At 34.2% G+C, this 20,589-nt stretch overlaps 1 protein-coding gene across 1 annotated transcript in view; it reads right to left on the reverse strand.

Annotated features, from left to right (window-relative positions):
* Positions 1-20,589, reverse strand: part of LOC118195079 (cysteine dioxygenase type 1-like) — a 48,297-nt gene that overhangs the window by 22,437 nt on the left and 5,271 nt on the right. The window contains exon 2 of the mRNA XM_035366314.2: positions 4,391-4,508. Coding sequence (XP_035222205.1) covers positions 4,391-4,508 — 118 coding nt within the window. The remainder of the gene's footprint in view (positions 1-4,390; positions 4,509-20,589) is intronic.

Raw genomic sequence — 20,589 nt, forward strand, 5'->3', positions numbered from 1 at the left:
TTTTTGTAAACAAAGGGAGATAGGAATGCGATCTTCCAAATTAAAAAATAAAATAAACTCATTATACTTTTCATGCTCTTCCCTTTATTTTGTTTTCAGAAAATTCAAAAATACTTTTAAATAACTGAGAAGAAATAAATTATAATTTTTTACTTATGATTTTACGCTGCTTATTAAAATTAAACTGTAACAGATAGAAATTTAAAAAATGATTAAAAAGATGTGTACAAAAGCATTGTTTAGTATAATATACCCTTTTTACTAGATGATTAATCTCAAAATATTGAATATAATGTCAAATTTATGGGAATTTAAAAATGATGGAAAAATTACTTCCTCGTTTTGCAATAAATCTTTCTTTAATATGGTGTGTGATCATCTCTGAAAGAATTTCATTACTTATATCAAGATTTCATAAAATTTGCCAAATTGTTAATCAAGTTTTGTGGAAATGCACGCTATTGTTCCGAAAGTACACTTTTCGTATCTTGTAGAATTCGGAAGAACATATGGCGCGTTGTACTTCAGCGACCTATAGTTTCCCAATCCTGCTCAAACGGTTCAAGACTGATGAGTAAGCTAGCCAATCCATTTGAGTGGCACCTTCTGTTTCAAGTATTATGATATCAAAGATGCTAGATGAGGACGAGCAGTGTCATTCATTAGCAGAACATTTGGGCCAACAGCACAGCTAAATATCATTTCAAGGGCTTCCGACATCGTCCAGAAATGTGTGACTGAACTGCAGAACCTCTATTAAACCTATGCAGCTCGGAGCAGCCGTTTTTAATCATTCCACCCTAAACAGTGATATCTTTTCAGTAGTAATGGAATCATTTTATGAATAAGGGAAAGAGAATGACGTATTTCTTCCTCCCTACAGACCAAATCAACACACGTTAAGAATCATATTTTCATGCTATATCTATACTCGTCAGTAAACTATACGCTTTATGTAGTTTGAAGTGGTAGCTACTGCTATGCCGTACTGAGAAGAGCTATACGAGTACATTTGTTAAAAGTTCCAAAACTGTACTAAGTCATAACTAATGAATACTGGTCATTCTCAAAAACCATATTAACTTTAACCTTTCCCTGGGGCTGGGACATACAGTGGGTAAAAAAAGTATTGGCTATTGTCTATAATTGATCATATTAGATAAAAAAGGAAATGCTTGACAATTTTAGGTGGACATAACACAGGAGGTAATAAACACACAAGTCCTAATGAAACTTTTGTTTGAATATGCCTTTTACACAAAATAATACAACAAAAACGTAAATGTGCATGTCAAAAAAGAATTGGCATGATATTACAGCAAAATGTGGGAATAAAATTTAATACTTTACATTCATACCTTTTGCATTTATAACAGCTTGTAATCTGTTTCTCATAGAGAAAATATTAAGTCTTGGTTGTACAATTAGGAATTTTGTGCCACTCTTGCAGGAGTATACGCTTAAGTTCATCTTTACACGAAATTTTATGTTTCCTGACTTCTAGGTCCAATTTGTGCCATAAACCTTGAATTGGATTTATGTCAGGGGATTAGAAGTGGTATTTTCAACTGGCGAAGAACGTTATAGAGTAATTACTCTCGGGTGAGATTCGCTGTATCCTTAGGCTCATTGTCCTGTCGAAACATGAATGATGTTTCCAAGCCAAGTTTTTGTACATTGGAATTCAAGTTATAGCGCTATATGCTGTCATAATACCATCAATGAAGCACAGGTTACCAACTCCGTTTGTGTGCTGCCACACAGGCCCAGTCTACAACGCTATCTCCACCATGTTTCACAGCCGGTGTTAAATGTTGTTTCTCCACACGTATTGTCGTCCACCACTCCTGAAAATGCTAAACTTCGATTCGTCGGAGAAAATAACTCTGTTCCCAAACTCGTCTGATAAATCAACATGAGATTTTGCAAAATTTAGTCTCTTTCTCCTGTTCATTTCTGAAATGAAAGGTTTTCTAGCTGCCCTTCCATAATAACTCCCTTCAGATATAACATTCCGTATAGTCTGTACACTGAAAGTTTTATGCGAAGTATTAGCAACACTTTTGGTTAACTGAAGTGCACTAAATAAGTGCACTCCAGTTAACCAAGCTGGGGTTTTTCCTAAACTTTTTGATAATGCCCGTTTTCTCTTGCAGAAAATATTCGAGGCCGTCCACTTGTAATGTTATTTTCCGTCTATCACGTCTCGTTGAACATTTTTACAACACTTCTAACAGTAAATCAACTTATGTTCAGTTGTATTCCTACGACACGATAAGTTAAACTCCAATTTCTGAGTTTAATAATCATGCTTTTAATATCAACATTCAATTCCTTCGACTTTGAAGCCATTTTATCACAGTATTACCAAAATAAGGTTTTAAAAGTTTTGAAGTAGCACTGCAGACTTTATACTAACAGGGTTTATTATCAGTCTAAATACGTGACCTCAACAAAATTTGCATAGCAGTTAGAACTTTGCCAATACTTTTTTGATATGCAAATTTACGTTTTCGTTGAATATTTTTTGTAAAAGACGTATTAAAATAAAAGTTTCATTAGATTTGTGCGCTTATTACCTCCTGTGTTCGCTATGTCCGGCTAAAATTGTCAAGCATTTTCTTTGCTAGTTAATATCTTCAATTATAGGCAGCCAATACTTTCTATTTTCTATCCACTGAATACTTCCTACGCATTCACTATAGGCTAAAAAAATTTTGTTTACTACGGAGATTTAAAATTTACTACTTACTAGAAAGCAGGAAATGACAATTAACTAAATGGCTTCAATGCATAAAAATGTCTCTATAGCTTTCATGAAAACATTAACAATACTACTTATCCGAATTCCAATATGCATCCACTGCACAGCAAGTGACCAAGCGTCTATTTTGTATAATTCATGCTCTAAGCTATGGTCCGGAGTCCAATTTTACACTCAGTTGCAAATAATTAGCATAAATAATTATATCGTTGGAAATAGGTGAAAACCTTAATCGGTGAGCAAACGTTTTCGTATTATTCTTTAATTGTGACGAGAAGCATATGTAATATGTTTCAAAATATATTTCTCAAAACTCTCGCCAACCTCATTACAATTTATTTTTGAATTAGAATCCCCGATTCACTGTGATGCAAAAACTCGTGTGCTACTACCAACTTTTATATCTAAAACTAAAGCCTATTGTTGACGAATGTCTCGCAGAGATAACACAAATAGTTCAGTAGCAGATACTTGCAACATTACGTATACTATTAGATATCATGTTGTTAAAACAATGGAAGTAGAGGAGAGAAAATACTAATAAGATAATCATTAAGAAGATAAAATACATATATAATACTATAGCAATTTTTTTTCTATTTAAATTTTGCTTGCATGTTGAATCCTCCGTTTGGCTGTAGTAAACAGTATTATCCTATATCATAGAAAATACTAAAAGTGTTGTATGTAATACTAACACAAACACCAATTCCAGAAGCTATTATAATACATTTTATGCATAATTTAAAGTTCTAAATGAAAAAATAGATTAATATCTGCATTTTAGAATTGATGATAAGCTACTTTTTCTTAGTTTCCTCTCGAGAGGTTGAAGGTAGGGAAATAGTTCTTGAACACATGCTTCGGAGTGTTCGCAATCAATACTGGGATGGATCTTTCTCCTTTCTTGCGGGTGCAATACAGTCACCTCCTACAGTGAGCAACATTTTCGGAGATGGGAGGGCCGAGCGACCGATGAATCCGACCATTTAAGACGAATGTTTACGTAACAAAGTGTCCAGCCCCTTGGGGGGGACTTTTCGTATCTTTTAAACTTTTATAAAAAATTTCGTGTTTTGTCGGCAAGTTTTTCAGTTTTCACAAATCTATAAAATACTTTTAACATGTATATATATTAACTGAAATTTTCGGTTGTATGTGAAGTGCATTTCAGACACACGTTGTATAAGGATTAAGCACATATAAAACCCCAATCTGAGTTACGTAGTTACTGGCGTCGGCTCCTATATTTCGGAATCAAACTCGAATCCCGGATAAAGTGTGGATGCTTCTAAATGCATTGTGTCTTGGAGGTATTGAGCCTTTAAAATTTGGTTGAGAAGAAAATTATCCCCCCTATAGGTTGGTAGTAGAGGGTCCTTGAATTTGTCCTCCGGGATGTTTTTTTATAAATATGTCTTCGACACTGACAAATGCAGCTCTTTGTCTCGTGGGCAGATAAATTTGAGAACAAGGGCCAGATTCGTGACAATCAATAAATGAGCATTTTACAGGCATGAACTCTATATACTAAATAAACGTTATAGAAACGTTGTCAATTGTATACGATAAGGGTTAACTATATATGTTAAATATGTTACAATAATTAAAACAGGGTTCCTTTACCTTCATGAAACAATGGCTATTGGCATGATCATGAATACTGCTTCCTTGACCTTCAGCCCAGGCCAGAAGCATCAGATTATACTTCCCATTACCTTCATCTACGAGGTTACGAGTATATCTGTAATATAATAAAAAAACGTATTAAGATTATAGCTTGAGAATATTTTAGCAAATAATTGATTATAAATATTAAAGAAATACGTGAAATTATAAATTATTACTCTGCCTGTACCGATGTTAAATACCCTGTTACAGGATCTCTCAGATATAAACTTGGTTATGGCTCATGAATTGTGAAAATTTTGTGGATCAAAATGACATTTCCCTTTACTTAAAAATAGAAAATTTAAATTTGAAAAACATTGAAGTGAAATTCTAAGTGCAGTAATCAGAACAATTTATTTCTGTTATTTTCAGGGAAGATGATGCCAACACTAGGAAATCTTTACTTGAATAAATCATTTGATTTTCTTACTAACGTCTAGATGTACACGATTTCAAAGGCACAAATTTGTTTAAATTAATTTATCATTATATGAATGCTCTTGTAGCACTAAGAAAAGTAAGAGTTTTTTTATTTATTGTTGCATTTCATTATTATTTTTATTACAGACTTCATTGAAAGTTCAGTAATGTTTCTTTCAACAAATACAGATCTGTGATGGATATATAAGAATTCTAAAAATTATAATTTAGTTACAAAAATTCGCATAATATAGCACTAGAACATTTTAAAGTAAAGTACATTCATTACACAATATACTAAGAATAATGAATTTTAAGCCTATTGTCTTCCATTGTTCTTTTCTCAATATATCCGCTTGGTTTTCAGATTTTTTTCCAATAGGAAATTTAAGATTGTTTTTGCGTTTTATTACATTTTAATAACTAATGACCATTCAGAAATTTGTTAGTTTCCCCAATTAATAGATACGTGAAAGTTTTTTAAAAAAGAAACATTGAATATTTGAATAAATTACGAAAATATTTTGCAGTAAATTCCAAAGGCTTGAGGAAATTTTTAATAAGAAACACGTGCCATAAAACGTATTGCAGAAGGCGAAAAATTATAGTTATTTCTCTAATAAATTTAATTTTTTTATGTATTGTACATTTTGTTTTATAAAAAAGTAATAATGATTTTAAAATGCAAGTTACTTTAGGGAAACAAGCTACATTAGACTAATGTATATTCTGAATAAACTTCTGACGATTTGGACTGCGATCTAATAGAGTTCTTGTTCTACAGCAGGAAGAACGTTTTGAAAGGATGGAAGTAGCAACAACCACCTTTATAGAAAAATCAAAGCCTAATGTAAAGAGAAATCTCACGTAGAGCTATATATCGAAGAAAACAGTAGTAAAAAGGGAAAAGGATAAGATTTTACAATTTTGAAAGCTTTGGGAATAAGCCGAAGAGACACACACTTACTAATAAAAAATTTTCATAAGCTTGTGAATGGTTTTTTTTCCTCCCGGATATCTTATTACCACAGTTCACAAACCTTTCCATGAATGAAAGATCGAGATGAATTATTTATTCATTATCTCTTATGACCCGTTTTATTATCAATAGATTTTTATTACTACATCCTCAGTATCTTTCTTTGACCTTAACACCGACGTAGACCGTACGGCGTGCGAAAGGGTTGCTTGGCTCTCATTTCTGAAAATGACCCGTTACAAATTCTCAAGTCAATGAACTGTTTGAATCTTTGACCCTTCGGAGTTAAAAACATATTTTATAAATAATATTGTTAACAAGGAAACAGTTTAGAAACCCAGAGCGAAAGTGTTGCGCGTTTTATGATCGAGATCATAAAGTGACCGGTTTTTGTTTTCAACTCCTTGGATGGTCTTATGGCCTATTTGAAGAATGTTTACGCTATTTTATGACATATATAAATAAATTTTCCCTGTATATACGCACTAATAATACAAAGTATAACACAAACACAATTTTACGGTTATAATTCTTAACTTAAAATCTTAAAGATTAAGTTCGATTACTTACACAGACTAACAAATAAGTTATTGTCAACACAAAAAGAAATAATTTACAAAATAACCGAAGAAGTACTCATTAAAACTTTACTTTATTTCAAAGTGATGGGAGCAACTTTACAACACAGAAACTGGTGAGCTGTTAGCTTGTGCATAATTACATCCGTTTAAAGCCATTAAGAATTAGAATATGATTCTCTTACGAATGACACACATGAAAAGTTTCTAACTCATCGTGTCTGAGACTGTGCTCTGCGGACTACAAGTGGTTCTCGAAGCCTTCCTTTGTGATCCGCTTATGTTTGCAAAATTGTCCTGTTAATAATAAAGAAAATTTTACATCATTTTTTTGCTGATGACATGTGACTAAGTGCACTGGCCTTTTTTGCCAGTTGTTTTCTCAAACCTAAATAAATTAAATCCTTGTCTGCATGGTAATCCTTTGACTTTGTCAATGGCCGTGTGTAATTAAAGGAGTTGTGTAAAACAGATAACCTTTTATCATAAAAATTTTAGCGTTATTAGAAAAGAATAATGCAATGACTTATTACGTTAGGTATAGTAAATTTTTTAACCTCATTACCAGTGAAACGGAATACAATGAATTGCACAATGGTAGCTTAAAAATTATAATTAAATTTATCTCTACATAGTTAGAAAGGGCTTTCTTCAGTAACTTAAATAAAAACAAGGGATTGAACTCGACTTAATTATATGTCCGATTTAGGCATATCAAATTAATGTCTGATTTAAGCATATCAGAATATACCAAACAAGGAACAGCTGAGCAAAAGCGGCAGGCTCATTCGTATTATTAATGTGAGACCAATATTATTTAAATTTTAGTTAATAAGGTTGTAGAGACATTAGATAATTTTTGGAAGCAGGAGAAGTAAAAAATGAGCAACGCCTTCGCCGGGAATCGAACCACTAACCTCTGGAATACGCGTCCAACGTGCTGACCACTACACTACGAAGTCATGCTAAGAAAGCGGGATTTAGGGCACCCAATTGCCAAATCCTGGGTGTGGAGAATCATCATCAACCAGCCTTTTAGTTCGGGAGCTACTTGTGGAGTCATTAGGTTATTTTTAAAGCAGGTGTAATGAAAAATGAGCAACGCCTTCGCCAGGAATCGAACCACGGACCTCTGGAATACGCGCCCAGAGTACTGACCATTACACTACGAAGGTATGCTAAGAAGGCGGGCGAAATACCTTATAAGTTTATCTTAATTGTAGTGGTCTTTAATGGTTAAAAACAAATATAGCTTTTCCTCTATTAAAAACTTAATTAATATCGATGTAATGCTGGTACGTTACGAATATGGTTATTTGTCCTTATGGGCTATAATAAGCTAATTATTAAATAAATCTCTGCGGGCAGTTGACTTTGAGTAATCACGAAATGAAATTTCCTGGGGGAAAATTCGAAAGTAGATATCAGTGTAATATGAAATGAATTGTTAAAAGAATTTTAATTAATTACATTTTAAAAATACAAGTATACTGATAGTAACATACGCTAAAACATTTTTTCGAAAAGAACCAAGTAAGGTGATCTGCAGAACATTCTAATTTATAAAAGTGTTCCCTACATGGAAAAAGTTTGAGAAATGCTCTTCTTATTATATAAAGTTAATTTAAACTTTCGAACAACAGCAGACGGTTAACGATTAACATTTATGAACCAACAAATGGTAAGGATTTCGTCAGCTTTAATTAAACATATGAAAGAAATCTGGTCAACATTAAAATTGAAAAATTGAACTTGTATTTTAATTTTTAATCTAAAACAATAACATCATAAAGGGTTTTTATTTAAAAGCAGCCATTTGCAGAAACAGTAAGTGTACCCATTTTGGGAGACAAAACTTGTCTACTATGTGTGTAAGAAACTACCTCCCTCTAAGCGCAATGCATTGTCAAAAAATTCTCCGATGCAAAAAGAATAACTTTACTTGTTTTCCTGTGCAATTATCTGTGAAAATATTATTCACAAATAGTTTCTAAAACTTATTTTCTTATTCATAATCGATTGTTTCGGTAATTTCTTCCGAATATTCAATTTTCCCTTTAAGAATTGCTAATTCTTAAATAATTGCTTTTGGCTTTAATGAGATTCACGACATGCTGCTCATGCGACATGCGACATGCATGCATGATAATGCCTGCTCTTTTTCCAGAATGCTAGAAGCCGGCTCTCAGCACAGCTTCTTATGGACTGTCTTTCAAACAATATTTTACGTTATGGAGTGGCTAAAAGACTATGGCTTATTCGTCCTCCTACGATTACGGCAAGACTAGAGATCAAGTCGTTGTACACGATAGCCAGAATAAAAGAGTCCAGGAAAATGAGTATACCTCTGGCGCTAAATTTACCCTTTCTGATGAATTGGAGAATTGTACTAGAAAACGCTAGAAATAGCCACTGTTGACGTCGATGTAACGCTGTGCTCGATTTTTCAAACTGTGAGACTCACGTAGCAGCTCTGCCTAAAGGATGGCAGCAATAGCATTTTCAGTATTCTGATATAGATCTTTCAATGTGTGGGAACTACTTGAGTACAACCTGAATCTTTACCGTGTTCCATTAGGTTGTATTCAACCGATTACTACACCGTATCGCATTCCTAAAAATGTCTGCTTTTCTCACTTCATCTGCTCACTAAGCACCTTTGTACCCTCTCGCTCAAATAGTTGGTGAGTTTTACGTTTCTACAGACGTTCCTCTCACACTCAATCGTGTCTGACCTAGTTTCTAACAATTTCTTCGCTGTTTAAAGTATGTTTTAACGAAATTTTGAAAACCTTTCGAGGACCACTTTTATTTGGGAAATTGTGTATTACCTAGTTGTATTCTGTAGGTGACGCTGCGAATATTAGCAATACAATTACAGATGCTAGCTCTACATGGTACACGAAACTGCTGAGTCTCAGTCTTCGCTTCAAAGAATGTACAATTAGATCTCCGTCCAATGTACAATTAGATCTCCGTCCATTAGGTGACAGAAGTCGTAACCTATACCAGATTCTGTCTAAAAATAATTTGTATGAGACAGAATCAAGTTATTAATATCTAAGCCTGGAAGGAACAAAACGTTATACATTAAAAAAGCAACTGTACGATAAACTTCACAATCTCTATCGAACCTGGAAAATTTATTAGAGAATATGCTGGAAATGTTCTCAAGAATATTTATAATTGCATGCCACTTATCTATCATTAAATAAGGCTCCGTTTGACATCGTTGCGAGACAGTTCTCAACACGCGCGCTTTCATAAGTCGGTTACGCGATATTTTCAACACGTGCATTGATATCGTAACAGTATCGTTATCATCAGCCGTTACGCAGTTATCAAAAGCGCTAAGTACTAAACGAACTTACGGAATTTATGCAACACTGACCTTTTACATCATTAAAGGTCAGTATTATATAAATTTCAAATAAATCTTTATCGCATCAACTGCGTACACAACGAAAGACCAGAAAGGCATAAACTCAGTAAATATAACTAATGGGGTTACATAGCTGGCATGCAATCAAAATAATACATAATTATACAGTTCGCTATACTTTTTAATAAAATGTAAGAAGGCTGAACAGAAAATAAAATCAGCACATTTAAATGGAAGGTTTTAAGAAAAATATTTAATGTATTGAAACTAGATGACATCCGGAAAAAAATTAATTATGAATACAGTATTCATAAGCACAGGTGTTATACAATACACACTCTTTTGCAAAAAAAAAAAAAAAAAAAAAAAAAACGAAAAACCGTGAAGTAAGTTACTATTTTTATTGGAATTAAATATGCGTAAAGCTCATACTCAGGTAATGAAATGATTGAAAATGCACATTGAATGTTCAAATGAATAATTGCTTAACCCCCCTGGTGGCAGGCAATGCATGCTTGTAAATGTTGAGGTAAGAAGCGATAAAGATTTCTTATCTCATCCTGCGATACATTCTGCCAGGATTTCGTCAATTGTTTTTCCAGATATGCGACATTTTGTGGTGCCCAAATGTAGCGGCATACCATAGTCCATACACATTAGATTGGCGAAAGGTTTGGTGATCTCGCTGGCCAAAGAACAATATTACAAGCTCGGAGACAGTCCAGAGATATGCAAGCCATATGTAGTGCAGCGTTAGCCTATTATATAATGGATTCAGGATGGCGTACCAAGAAGGCTAAAGCAAGCATCCGCCAAATGTCCTCAAGTTATCGTTGAGCTGTTAAAGTTGTATGTAGAGTGACAATGGTCGATCTGCTATCGTAAGAGATAGCATATCACGCTATCCCGTCAAGGTTAATGGCTGTGTGCCTCTGTAAAACAAAGGCTGATTAGAACCGCTGGCCATGGTTTCAAGGCTAAAGCTCTCTAAGACTGAAGCGCGATTCATAGCTGAACACGATTCAATGTCAATGAGCTGGTAGCCATAATGATAGGTTTGGGCACCCCTCCAGATAGTTCTTCGATGTTGTGAGGTTAATGGAGACGTCTTAAATGACGTTGTGAGCTCAGTCTTATCTCAGCCAAGGGCTGTGAGATCGTAAAAGGTGCCACGGATGACAGAGTATAGCACGATGGACAGCGTATAACGATACCGTTGGGGCAGCTCGAGTCTGTCACCTAATCGTCCAGTCTTGCATCGCTTTTGTGCACCTTCGTCTTCCACAGCCTTTATTCCGCCAATGAGTGCCTTGCAGCAACCATTGCTGTGAGCACTTTTGCCGAGCCGTGTCTGTACGGTGCAGGTGGCGGCCTGCTGTTCGGTACAGCCAGTCCCCTTCCCTCATCCCTACTGTTCGTTTACTTTCAAATTTGTCCAATTGCTTTTACAGTCTTCGACAACATTATAGCATTATTACTGCTTGTGTCTCCAGGGAGCTGTAACGCCGACAAAGACAAAAGATAACCTCCGCAAATGTTAACCTGTTTTATGCTATGCTGATTTCGCAGTAGTGAAAAGCACTATAACCGAAGTTAATACTCACTGTTCCTAGCTTAAACGAAGAATTGATGTTTTACTGTGACGAAGTATTGATAAAGTATAATAAGAACATAGTTTATTATGGAAATTCAAAGAAAGAGTCGCATTTTGCATTATTATATTATTAATAACAGTATTATTAATATTTTAATATAGCATTATTAATAGCAGTATTATTAATATTTTAATATAGCATTATTAATAGCAGTATTTCTATAAAGAGCATATAAACTTTTTTGTAAGTGTAAAATTGCAAGGTGCCGCCTTAAAAATGCTGATTCGTATAAAAGATGAGTTATTGGCTAGATATGTTTGCTTTTCTTGTGATCATGGTTCACGATTTTAAACTGAAATTACAGTGCTTTGATGAAGACCGAAGAAAATTCAAAAATTTTTAACAGATGTGAATTAGAAATTTTTAACTATCGATGAATCCTATGAATTTTCATTTTCTTTTTATATTAATAACAAAGTGCTGCTTATCAGCGTCACAAACTATGCCATTTGAAAAGTAATTTGTCTAATTTTCTTGATAACCAGTTTGCAGTAAGTGTTATTGTTTACCTTTAATGAAATGAAAACATTTCTTTTTTTACCACCGCATTCATGCCAGTTCAAAAATTAATAATTCTAGTTCGTGCGTACTTCATAGTCTGAATGAAAATTAAAGTTTAATAGTAATGATGAGTTGATATAGTAATATACTGCAGTCATAGAATGAACTCTAGCTCAATTGGGGGTGGATTAACGAAGTCGCAAATTAACTAAGCATTATAATAAAAAAATTATTTTGAAAATTGTAATATGCTTTTTAAATATTTTAATAATTTCTTATTTATATCATTCGTTCAGAAAATGAGATGCAGAAACAAACACCAGAGAACACTTTCAATTTTTCCGCTGCCAAAATTATTCAAAAAACATCTTCCATTGGAGAACTGGATTTTCTAGAGGCATTTTACATTCAAAAAAATCTTTCTGTTCTAGTTAACGACCCTAATTCCAATCCATCTTTGCCTTCGACCTTTAAAGAAGTTATGTTTTAGTTCTGGTTTCATCAACAGATGGCGCCACTTGCTTATTCTTGTTCAGGCTTTCTTATCTAATCATTACATCCTATCTCGTTCATTTGCGCTTTTGCAGCTGAAGATGGTGGTTCGGTAAAACCATCGAAACTAGTCCTGTGAAAATTTGAAAATATAACGCTGATGTTTGTTGTTTGACTTCTGAATTAGTATTTGTTCGGCGTGTTATTGTGTCTTAATTAAACACCAGAGAGTTTAAAATTAAGATCACTTCGTCTCTTTACTTTGTGTAAAGAATGATTTCAACAGTAAAGTTTTAACGTCATCAATCGGCATTAGTAGGTACTTTTAATCTGTTGAACGATTAAATAACACTATAATATGCTATATTATAATTTGAAGTTTAGAATTTAAGGTTATTCTACTAGTGGATCACCAGCCGCTAAGCGATAAACCTGCCTGACACTGTAGTTGGATCTGACTTTGAATCCTGGTTAGAGCACTGGCTGCATGAGCCTTACTATGCATGTAAACACGAAGTTTAAAAATTTCTGCGAAGGTATCACTACCCTTGACGGATAACGTAACGTGCGCGCCGTCATAAAAAAGTTTATTATACTATTATATTATTCCATACGATGATAAAAGTATCATGGAAATTTAATAAAACTCTTATCGACATTTAATACTCGAAGTATTTCATGAACATAAACTGTAATTATTAGGTGCACATCGATTTTCATGTGTACGTCGACTCTAGCGGACACTTTTACGATGCTTTGTCGACACGTGCGGTCTCCCTGCTGCGTGAAGCAGCGACACGTGCGTTTCTCGTCGAAGCAGAGCGCAGCTGCTGTGCCAATTGAAAGAAAGAAATACGGTTTCCGTGACTGAAGCATCAAAGTCAATACGAATATTACCCTACTAATAAGGAAACACGGGTATTTGGAAGAAAGGCTTTTATACCATCTGGAAGTTACAAAGGACAGAGGTGTCTGGGAAAATAAACGCTTTAAAATGTTCTCTATTAGAATAACCAAAGCACTTAAAAATTTAGAAACGTGATATCAAAGAGGCGTCATTTTAATTATAGCTGAGAAGAAATGAATTACAGAATAACTACTCTCGCACATTTCTGCATTTTATTTACTTTGAATTTGTGTTCAGAAGCTCGTATTCTGACATCAAGCCGATTCGTCAATTTATAAGCAAAGTTTAATCAGAAAATAGGATTAGATGGGATTGGATCATTAGGAGGCCTTGTCAGGGAGGGCTCTCTGGCTGGAAAGGATGCCTTCATGGAAGACTTTCTAAGGAAAATTAGCTCATATTCACGTTACGCATGCAGAAAATCATGAAAACCGAAAACGCAGTCTGACAGTTCGCCCTTCAAACACAGATGAGCGAACCGCCATTGCTCAGAGATGCTCTGGAAGTCTTTTGAAGGGACAATGACTCATACACACGTTGTAAGGTTTATGTTAATTTTATTAACAGTTAAATTTTAAGTTAAAGTTCCTTTCCTGTCAAATTCTTAACTTCAACTTACTAATTCCGGCCAGAACGTAGTTTTGGAATCTTGCTGAATATTTAATGAGGAGGAGCGGTATTTAAACCACGAAGTTACTTACTGACTGAGAAAGAATCAGAGTTTCTGATTTACGCGCGTCTGCCTTTTTGGCCATTCTCTCTCTCTCTGAAAGCTGTTATTACGCTCGGCCGTACTCAGGCATTTGCTAAGCTTCGTAGTCAAATAAGTTAAGTGGCCAACTCGATTTGAACCTTGATTTCTTTAGTTAATCTTAGTTTTAGTTTAATTCTTAGTGTTTTAGTTCAAGCCCAAGTGCGGGCTTTGTTTGTACACTCCCAGGCGGAGTTTTGTTAAATCTTATTGGAATAATAAAGGGTTAGTTACCCTTCTATCTTGTTGTTTCTTGTCACCGAACTTAAACGATTATTCGCTTATCAGTTCTTAGATTCTTCACTTCCAACATTAACTTAGAATTACAAAGTGAGGAATTCCACAACGTAAAGAGTGGTTTCGCATTTCTCAGTTTTAATATCAGAGAACAATATCCTTTTCAGAAGCTAGTACTTCCAATTCAGTTTGAAGGATCTAATTCCAAACTAAATTTTTTATTCCGAGACGTAACGAGTGGTCCTCAAATCTGTGTTGCGCGTAGGCTAGGCCTTAAAAGATTCATGGAACCTAGTTACGTAGCCTAACTCCTCAAGCCTACTGAAATTTTCCGTTCGGCGGGTTTTGTTTTCAAACCCATTAAGTTACTTTCGAAGCAAGAAACAAGAAACTTTAGCTGTACCCTCGCCGCGATTTGAGCTATCGACCTTCCAGTACTAGCTGGAAGGCCTTACGACTTATACCACTACCATATGGGCAGGTAAATGCCATAGTTTCTTATCCATCCCAATTTAAGGGGCAGCTAGACAGAAGCAGGAAATCCTCCTCGGAATTCGAGCTACGAATGTTCACATTCCATTCCATGGATGTAATAACCTAGATGTAATACCAGAAGAATAAGTACTGAAGAATGCATTAATTCCTTACATTGTCCAACATAAAGGGAGACTGAGGGAAGACACAAGATCGATCGCGCCCAGTCGATCAAGATCAGGTGGTGATGAGTTATCAACCATCTGTAATTTGGGCTTCTCTGAAGAAATTATTGAATTATTGAAATTATTGTGCTATGAAGGGACGGACAGTTAAAACCATTCCTTCTCTTGGATTCGAGCCGGAACCCATCTCTACGGCAGTCAGGATCACTAACTATTACACCGGCTCGGCAGTAAATCTAAAATACTTGAAAAATTAAAATCCCGTGACTAAAGAGCTCTGAAAACAGTCTACAGGTGTAATCATATTGCATCAGCTAAACATTTGACGCAAGCCTGGAATAATAATAAAATGAACATGTCTACGGAAATGGAAAACAGGTGTTTAAATGCAATGGATTATGCTGTCTGAGAAGTAGTCGCTTTTATCTTAGAAGCAAATGAATGGATTTTTGGAATGAGCCAAAGTATAAGAATTAGAATGAAAATAATTGACAACTAGTTTTAAGAGATGTAGATCTTATATATTTTTACATATCATGCAGCTAATGCGAGATCGCTATTGGAGAAAACCAGAAAAGTTTTAAACAGATCGTATAATTTGCTATACATATATAATCATATCCATTTGCTAATAAACATCTTGCAATCTGAGACTGTGCATTCTTCTAGTGAATTTCATTAGTATAATCGAAGTGGGCACTTTAAACAGAAACATTTTGGAGTATTTTTGGTCTTCAAATAATAAGTAACTCTTTGTGGGTGAGACATTTGTGTTTCAGAATGACAATGTTAAACCTGGCATAAATTTCAAACTGGAGGAAATATAATGCAAATGTAACTGAGTAGCCGTAAAAAAGATCAGATATCAGTCTTGCATAGAACATTTATAAGGGATTCGCAGAACCATAAATCAAATGAAAATGCAATTGTGTTTACATAGTGGCTCAAAGTTACCACAAATGAATGTGAAAAGTTAATTTCAATGCAAAGATAGATCCTTTGTGTCTTGAAAGCTAACGGTTGTCCAACAAAATATTAAATGCAACCATCTACTTATCTCCAAAGTACACGTCTTATATATTTTTTTTAACTTACGAATGTATTTATTTTTTTTAACTTACGAATGTATTTATTTTTTATAAAATGAAATTTATATTTTATTCTAAAATTTAAGAAGTTTCGTATTACTGCATATGTGGATAACATAAGCATTTTAATTTTACGTCGGTGACATGGGCTGAATCATAACATGGTTAAGCCATGTAATTTCTTCCTTTGGGGGTTTATTAAGAATATAATAAAGGTGAAGTCTTTATATTTCCAGTCAAAGAACACATTACTGAAACTTTTTTCCGTATAGTATCTAACATTTCTGGAACACATATAGGTGGCAGCATGCTATTGTCTAGATATTTTCAAAATAGAAATTGTAGTACTCTTGGATACATATTAACTTAGCAGGAAAACTGAAAATATCATGGTTTTAAAAATAAAAATATCATCAATTATATCTTTATTGTGAATATAACATACAGTTTATGTATTTCTTTTACTGAGAAACAGTTAACAACGGTTAATAGAGGAACAGCATTGCCTTTCGGTGACCCATACTGAAAATTTTGCAGCGTTTAAGAGAAGTTTAGCAAATCTGTTCATTTTATATTTATCAAATGTACACTACTATACTGTTTTATGGGGCCCACCAGCGGCCGAGCGGTAAAGTCGCTTAACACTGGTAGTTCGGTCCGACGTTCGAATTTTGCCAACGGGCTGGCTGCATGGGCGTTTTTGTGGTTTTCCCCACAAAAACGCCCAAAAACGTTTTTGTGGTGACACATGTATACGAGTCAATTTTCCTTAGAAGGTCCTCCACGAAGGCATCCCTCCCCTTAGGCAGACAGCCCTAGTGTGCTTTGCCGTAATTAAATAAAGCAAACCAAACCAAATACTGTTTTATGTAATAGTTATTCTATATGTCAGTTGAGTAACTATAGTAATATTAATTATTCAGAAGGCTATAAAAATCATATGAAAACAACAAATTAAGTTTTATACACAGGTCTTGAAAATAAGCAGTTAACAACGCAAGGGACTGACGAAACAACCGACTAAGTAAAATGCTGAATTACTCTGTTTCTTTAAAGGATTTGCTTAAAATGACGTTATCCTTCGAGCTATGAAAATAAGACCGAAGCGCAGTGAGTTCGCATGTAAAAAGCCAAAAATAATGCATTTAATGCTAGGAATGAATACGTTCGAAATTAAGAAAGTTTTTATAATGTTTTACATTTAAAAGATCGGCAATGCGAAGAATAGATACTACAGATTACGTATTAGCACTTTGTATCCATAGTGTCAAACCGGCGGAGAATTGATAATGGTGAAAAATAGATACTACAACAGACTCTAGAGGTCGACCAACTGGTGTAGTGGTTAGCGTTGCTGACTGCCATGCCCGGGTTCGAATCCCGGAGAAGGATATTTGTAAATGTATAGTGTCGTTGAGGCATAACGGCACTCCACATATGCGGCGAGCTGAAAGTTCTTTGGTTTGGTGAAAGGAAAGAGGGGTGAGAGACCCTCGGACCCGTCCGCCCCCGGAGTGCTCTCCATCAACATTAGAGACGGAACTGAGCCAGACCGCACTGTCACTTGTTGGGTGCTCAAAGCTGTTGCCAACGACAGGCGTAATTTTGCGCTCCTTGCCACGAGGAATTTCGTGGGCTTGGTTTGATTACGTCAGACAAGTGAACCTAAGCAACAACAGCAACACAGACTCTAGCTTTCAGATCACGATCGACAAAATTAAAAATTTAACAATGGTGTAATAGTGAGCAACAGAAATAAATAGTTGACACACACGTAGCATAAACAGTGCTTAAGACTGATACAGGCATACAGTCGACACGGCGTGGGATCAACACGGACTTCGTCCCCGGCATGCAACAGATAATGGCATAGTAACAAAAAAATATATTATAATAAGAGGGAAAGAATAATAAAAAGTATTAAGGAATTTAATAAAATTTTGATTTTTTTAGAGTACACGAGTAATATAGACACCCACACACGATTGAAATTTATTTTTGAGCTGTTGTACCGATAGTACTCTGGCACAGAGACTGTTGATCTTGTGTCTTCCCTCTGATCAAGAAGCGAATTTTGAAAATTTCTGCCAATACTCTTCTAATTCCACTTTTATGAGAAATTTGTTATCTAAATTCTAAACTGCAAATGTTTAAAAGTGTGTTATAGATTTAAAATAATTTAACAGAGCTTTTTAATCACCAAAGAAAAAGGTGTGAGTTTTAGGTATGTTGACATTGCCTCCACGTTTTTCGAATTTCCAGCAATATATTCAACTACAATCAACAGGGATATAAAATAAAGTCAGAAACCTGCCCTTTGGCGACAATAAAAACTCGTATTATTTCAAAGATAAATTCATAAAAGAGAAGCACCACGGGCATAACAAAGCAAATTTTTAGTAAATTTATTTTCACTATATCGACAAGAATAGGAGGCAATATGTGTGTTATAAAATCTACCATTTTAAAATTAAAGGAGGACATAACAGACACCCGCTGTTGCGTTTTAAATTGAATTCACACGAATAAATAAATAAAAATAAAAAAAGAAAGTAAATAGATAAAATAAAAATAAATGTAAATAAAAAAATTTTTAAAAATCTGAAAGGTTTCAGATATTACATTACGTCCAAAGGGGCGTTTTTAGTCCAAAGGGGCTTTGTCCCTGAAAGACTCTAGTTTTCGTTTTGCGATTTTGCGTCGGAAATCTATAAACAGCGTATCATTTTTCAAATCATTGCCACCAAACGTTAAAGTCCTGCATTATATCTGAAGAAATTAAATATGAAAAATCTGGATAAATGTATGTATATTTCTCACATCTTGATAAATCAACGGTACATAGAGTCATCGAAGTTTTTGAATGACGTAATCCTACAGCGAATATAGGGATGTGGAAGCTCAAATTTGCAACATGGAATTTCTTACATTATCGATTTCATATTTTGCAAACGTTTAACGAATTTTTGATTAAAGCCAGCAATAGCAAAGTTCTACAAAAAAAAAAAAAAAAAAAAAAAAAAAAAAAAAACCTCCAGCTTTAAACCTATTTTGCGACATTGCTCTGAAATCGTTTTTTTTTTTTTTTTTTTTTTTTTTAACTTTGAAGTGTTGAAAATTATGAAACTGATAATAAAACAAATTTCAAATTCAAATTAGGACTTCCACATGCCCTTATTCTATGGAAGATTACGTTATTCAAATTTTGATGGCTCTAGGTACCGTTGTTTTATCACAATACAAGAAACATACGTGCATTCATTCAGATTCTTCATTATTTAATTTTTTTAATATAATATAGAGCCATAATATTTGGTTGCATCAATTGAAAAATGAAACAACGCTTCTCGTGAATCGACGCAAAATGCCAAAACGAAATTAACAGTACTTCTGGGCAAATTGCCCCTTTGAACTAATAAATATAAATAAAATAATAAACATCTGAAAGGTTTCAGATTTTAAATTACGTCCTAAGGGGCGTTTTTTTTAACATTTTGTCTGTTACCTTTATTTATTACATATCACGTTCTTCACACTTAGACCATAAACTTCAGTTCAAGAGCAATATCGCAAAATAGTTTTAAAACGAGCATATCTTTAGAATTTCCGATACAGAGACTCACGCGCTGGAGATAAAATTGTTTTTTCTGTACAACGTTGCCATTTATCGCTTTGAAATCTTTGAGTTTGTTAATCAAAAATTCGTTAAAGTTTTACAAAATAGGAAATCGATAATAAAACAATTTCCAAACTTCAAATTTGGTCTTCCACATGCCCATATTCGTAGGCGGATTACGTCATTCAAAATTCTATGGCTCTATGTAACGTTGTTTTACCACAATGCGAGAAATATACAAACATTATGCAAATTTTTCATTATTTGATTTTTTCAAATATAATACAGGACTCTAACATTTGGTGGCAACAGTTTGAAAAGTGAAACGGACATTTATAGTGAACCAACGCAAAATCTCAAAACGAAAACAATAGTCCTTCAGGGACAAAGCCCCTTTGAACGAATTAAAATAACAAATAAAAAAGAATAGCGTAAAATAAAAGTTTGGTTTATTTGATTATGGCAAAGCACTGGAGGGCTATTTGCCTAAGGGGTGGTATGCCGGTCTATGCGGATGTTCTTATAAAGTAAACTAGAATTAGTTATACATGAGGAAAGCGACGAAAACAATCAATATGTTACGAAATTCGATTTTTTATTTCCTCGCTGTAAATTTTATGGTCTAGTAAATTAATGAATATTTGCAGCATTCCTCTCAGTAATAACCCGTAAACAAGTTTTAAAACTTCGAAACTGATTACTGTGTTAAAAATACAAGAATAAATTAGTGCAAGTTACTAAATATGTGTGCGACCAGCTTCTACATTCTCGACGGTCAGTTAAGAGTCTTGGAGCGTACTACACTGATGTGTTAATGAATACTTATAAATACGACCTAAAATAATAAACACGAATTATATTTCCAGATTATTGTGGTAGTAATTTCAAC

This window comes from Stegodyphus dumicola, chromosome 5 (genome assembly GCF_044657685.1).
Source record: "Stegodyphus dumicola isolate Sdum_Otavi_A_Nest chromosome 5, ASM4465768v1".
Taxonomy (NCBI): Eukaryota; Metazoa; Arthropoda; class Arachnida; order Araneae; family Eresidae; genus Stegodyphus; species Stegodyphus dumicola.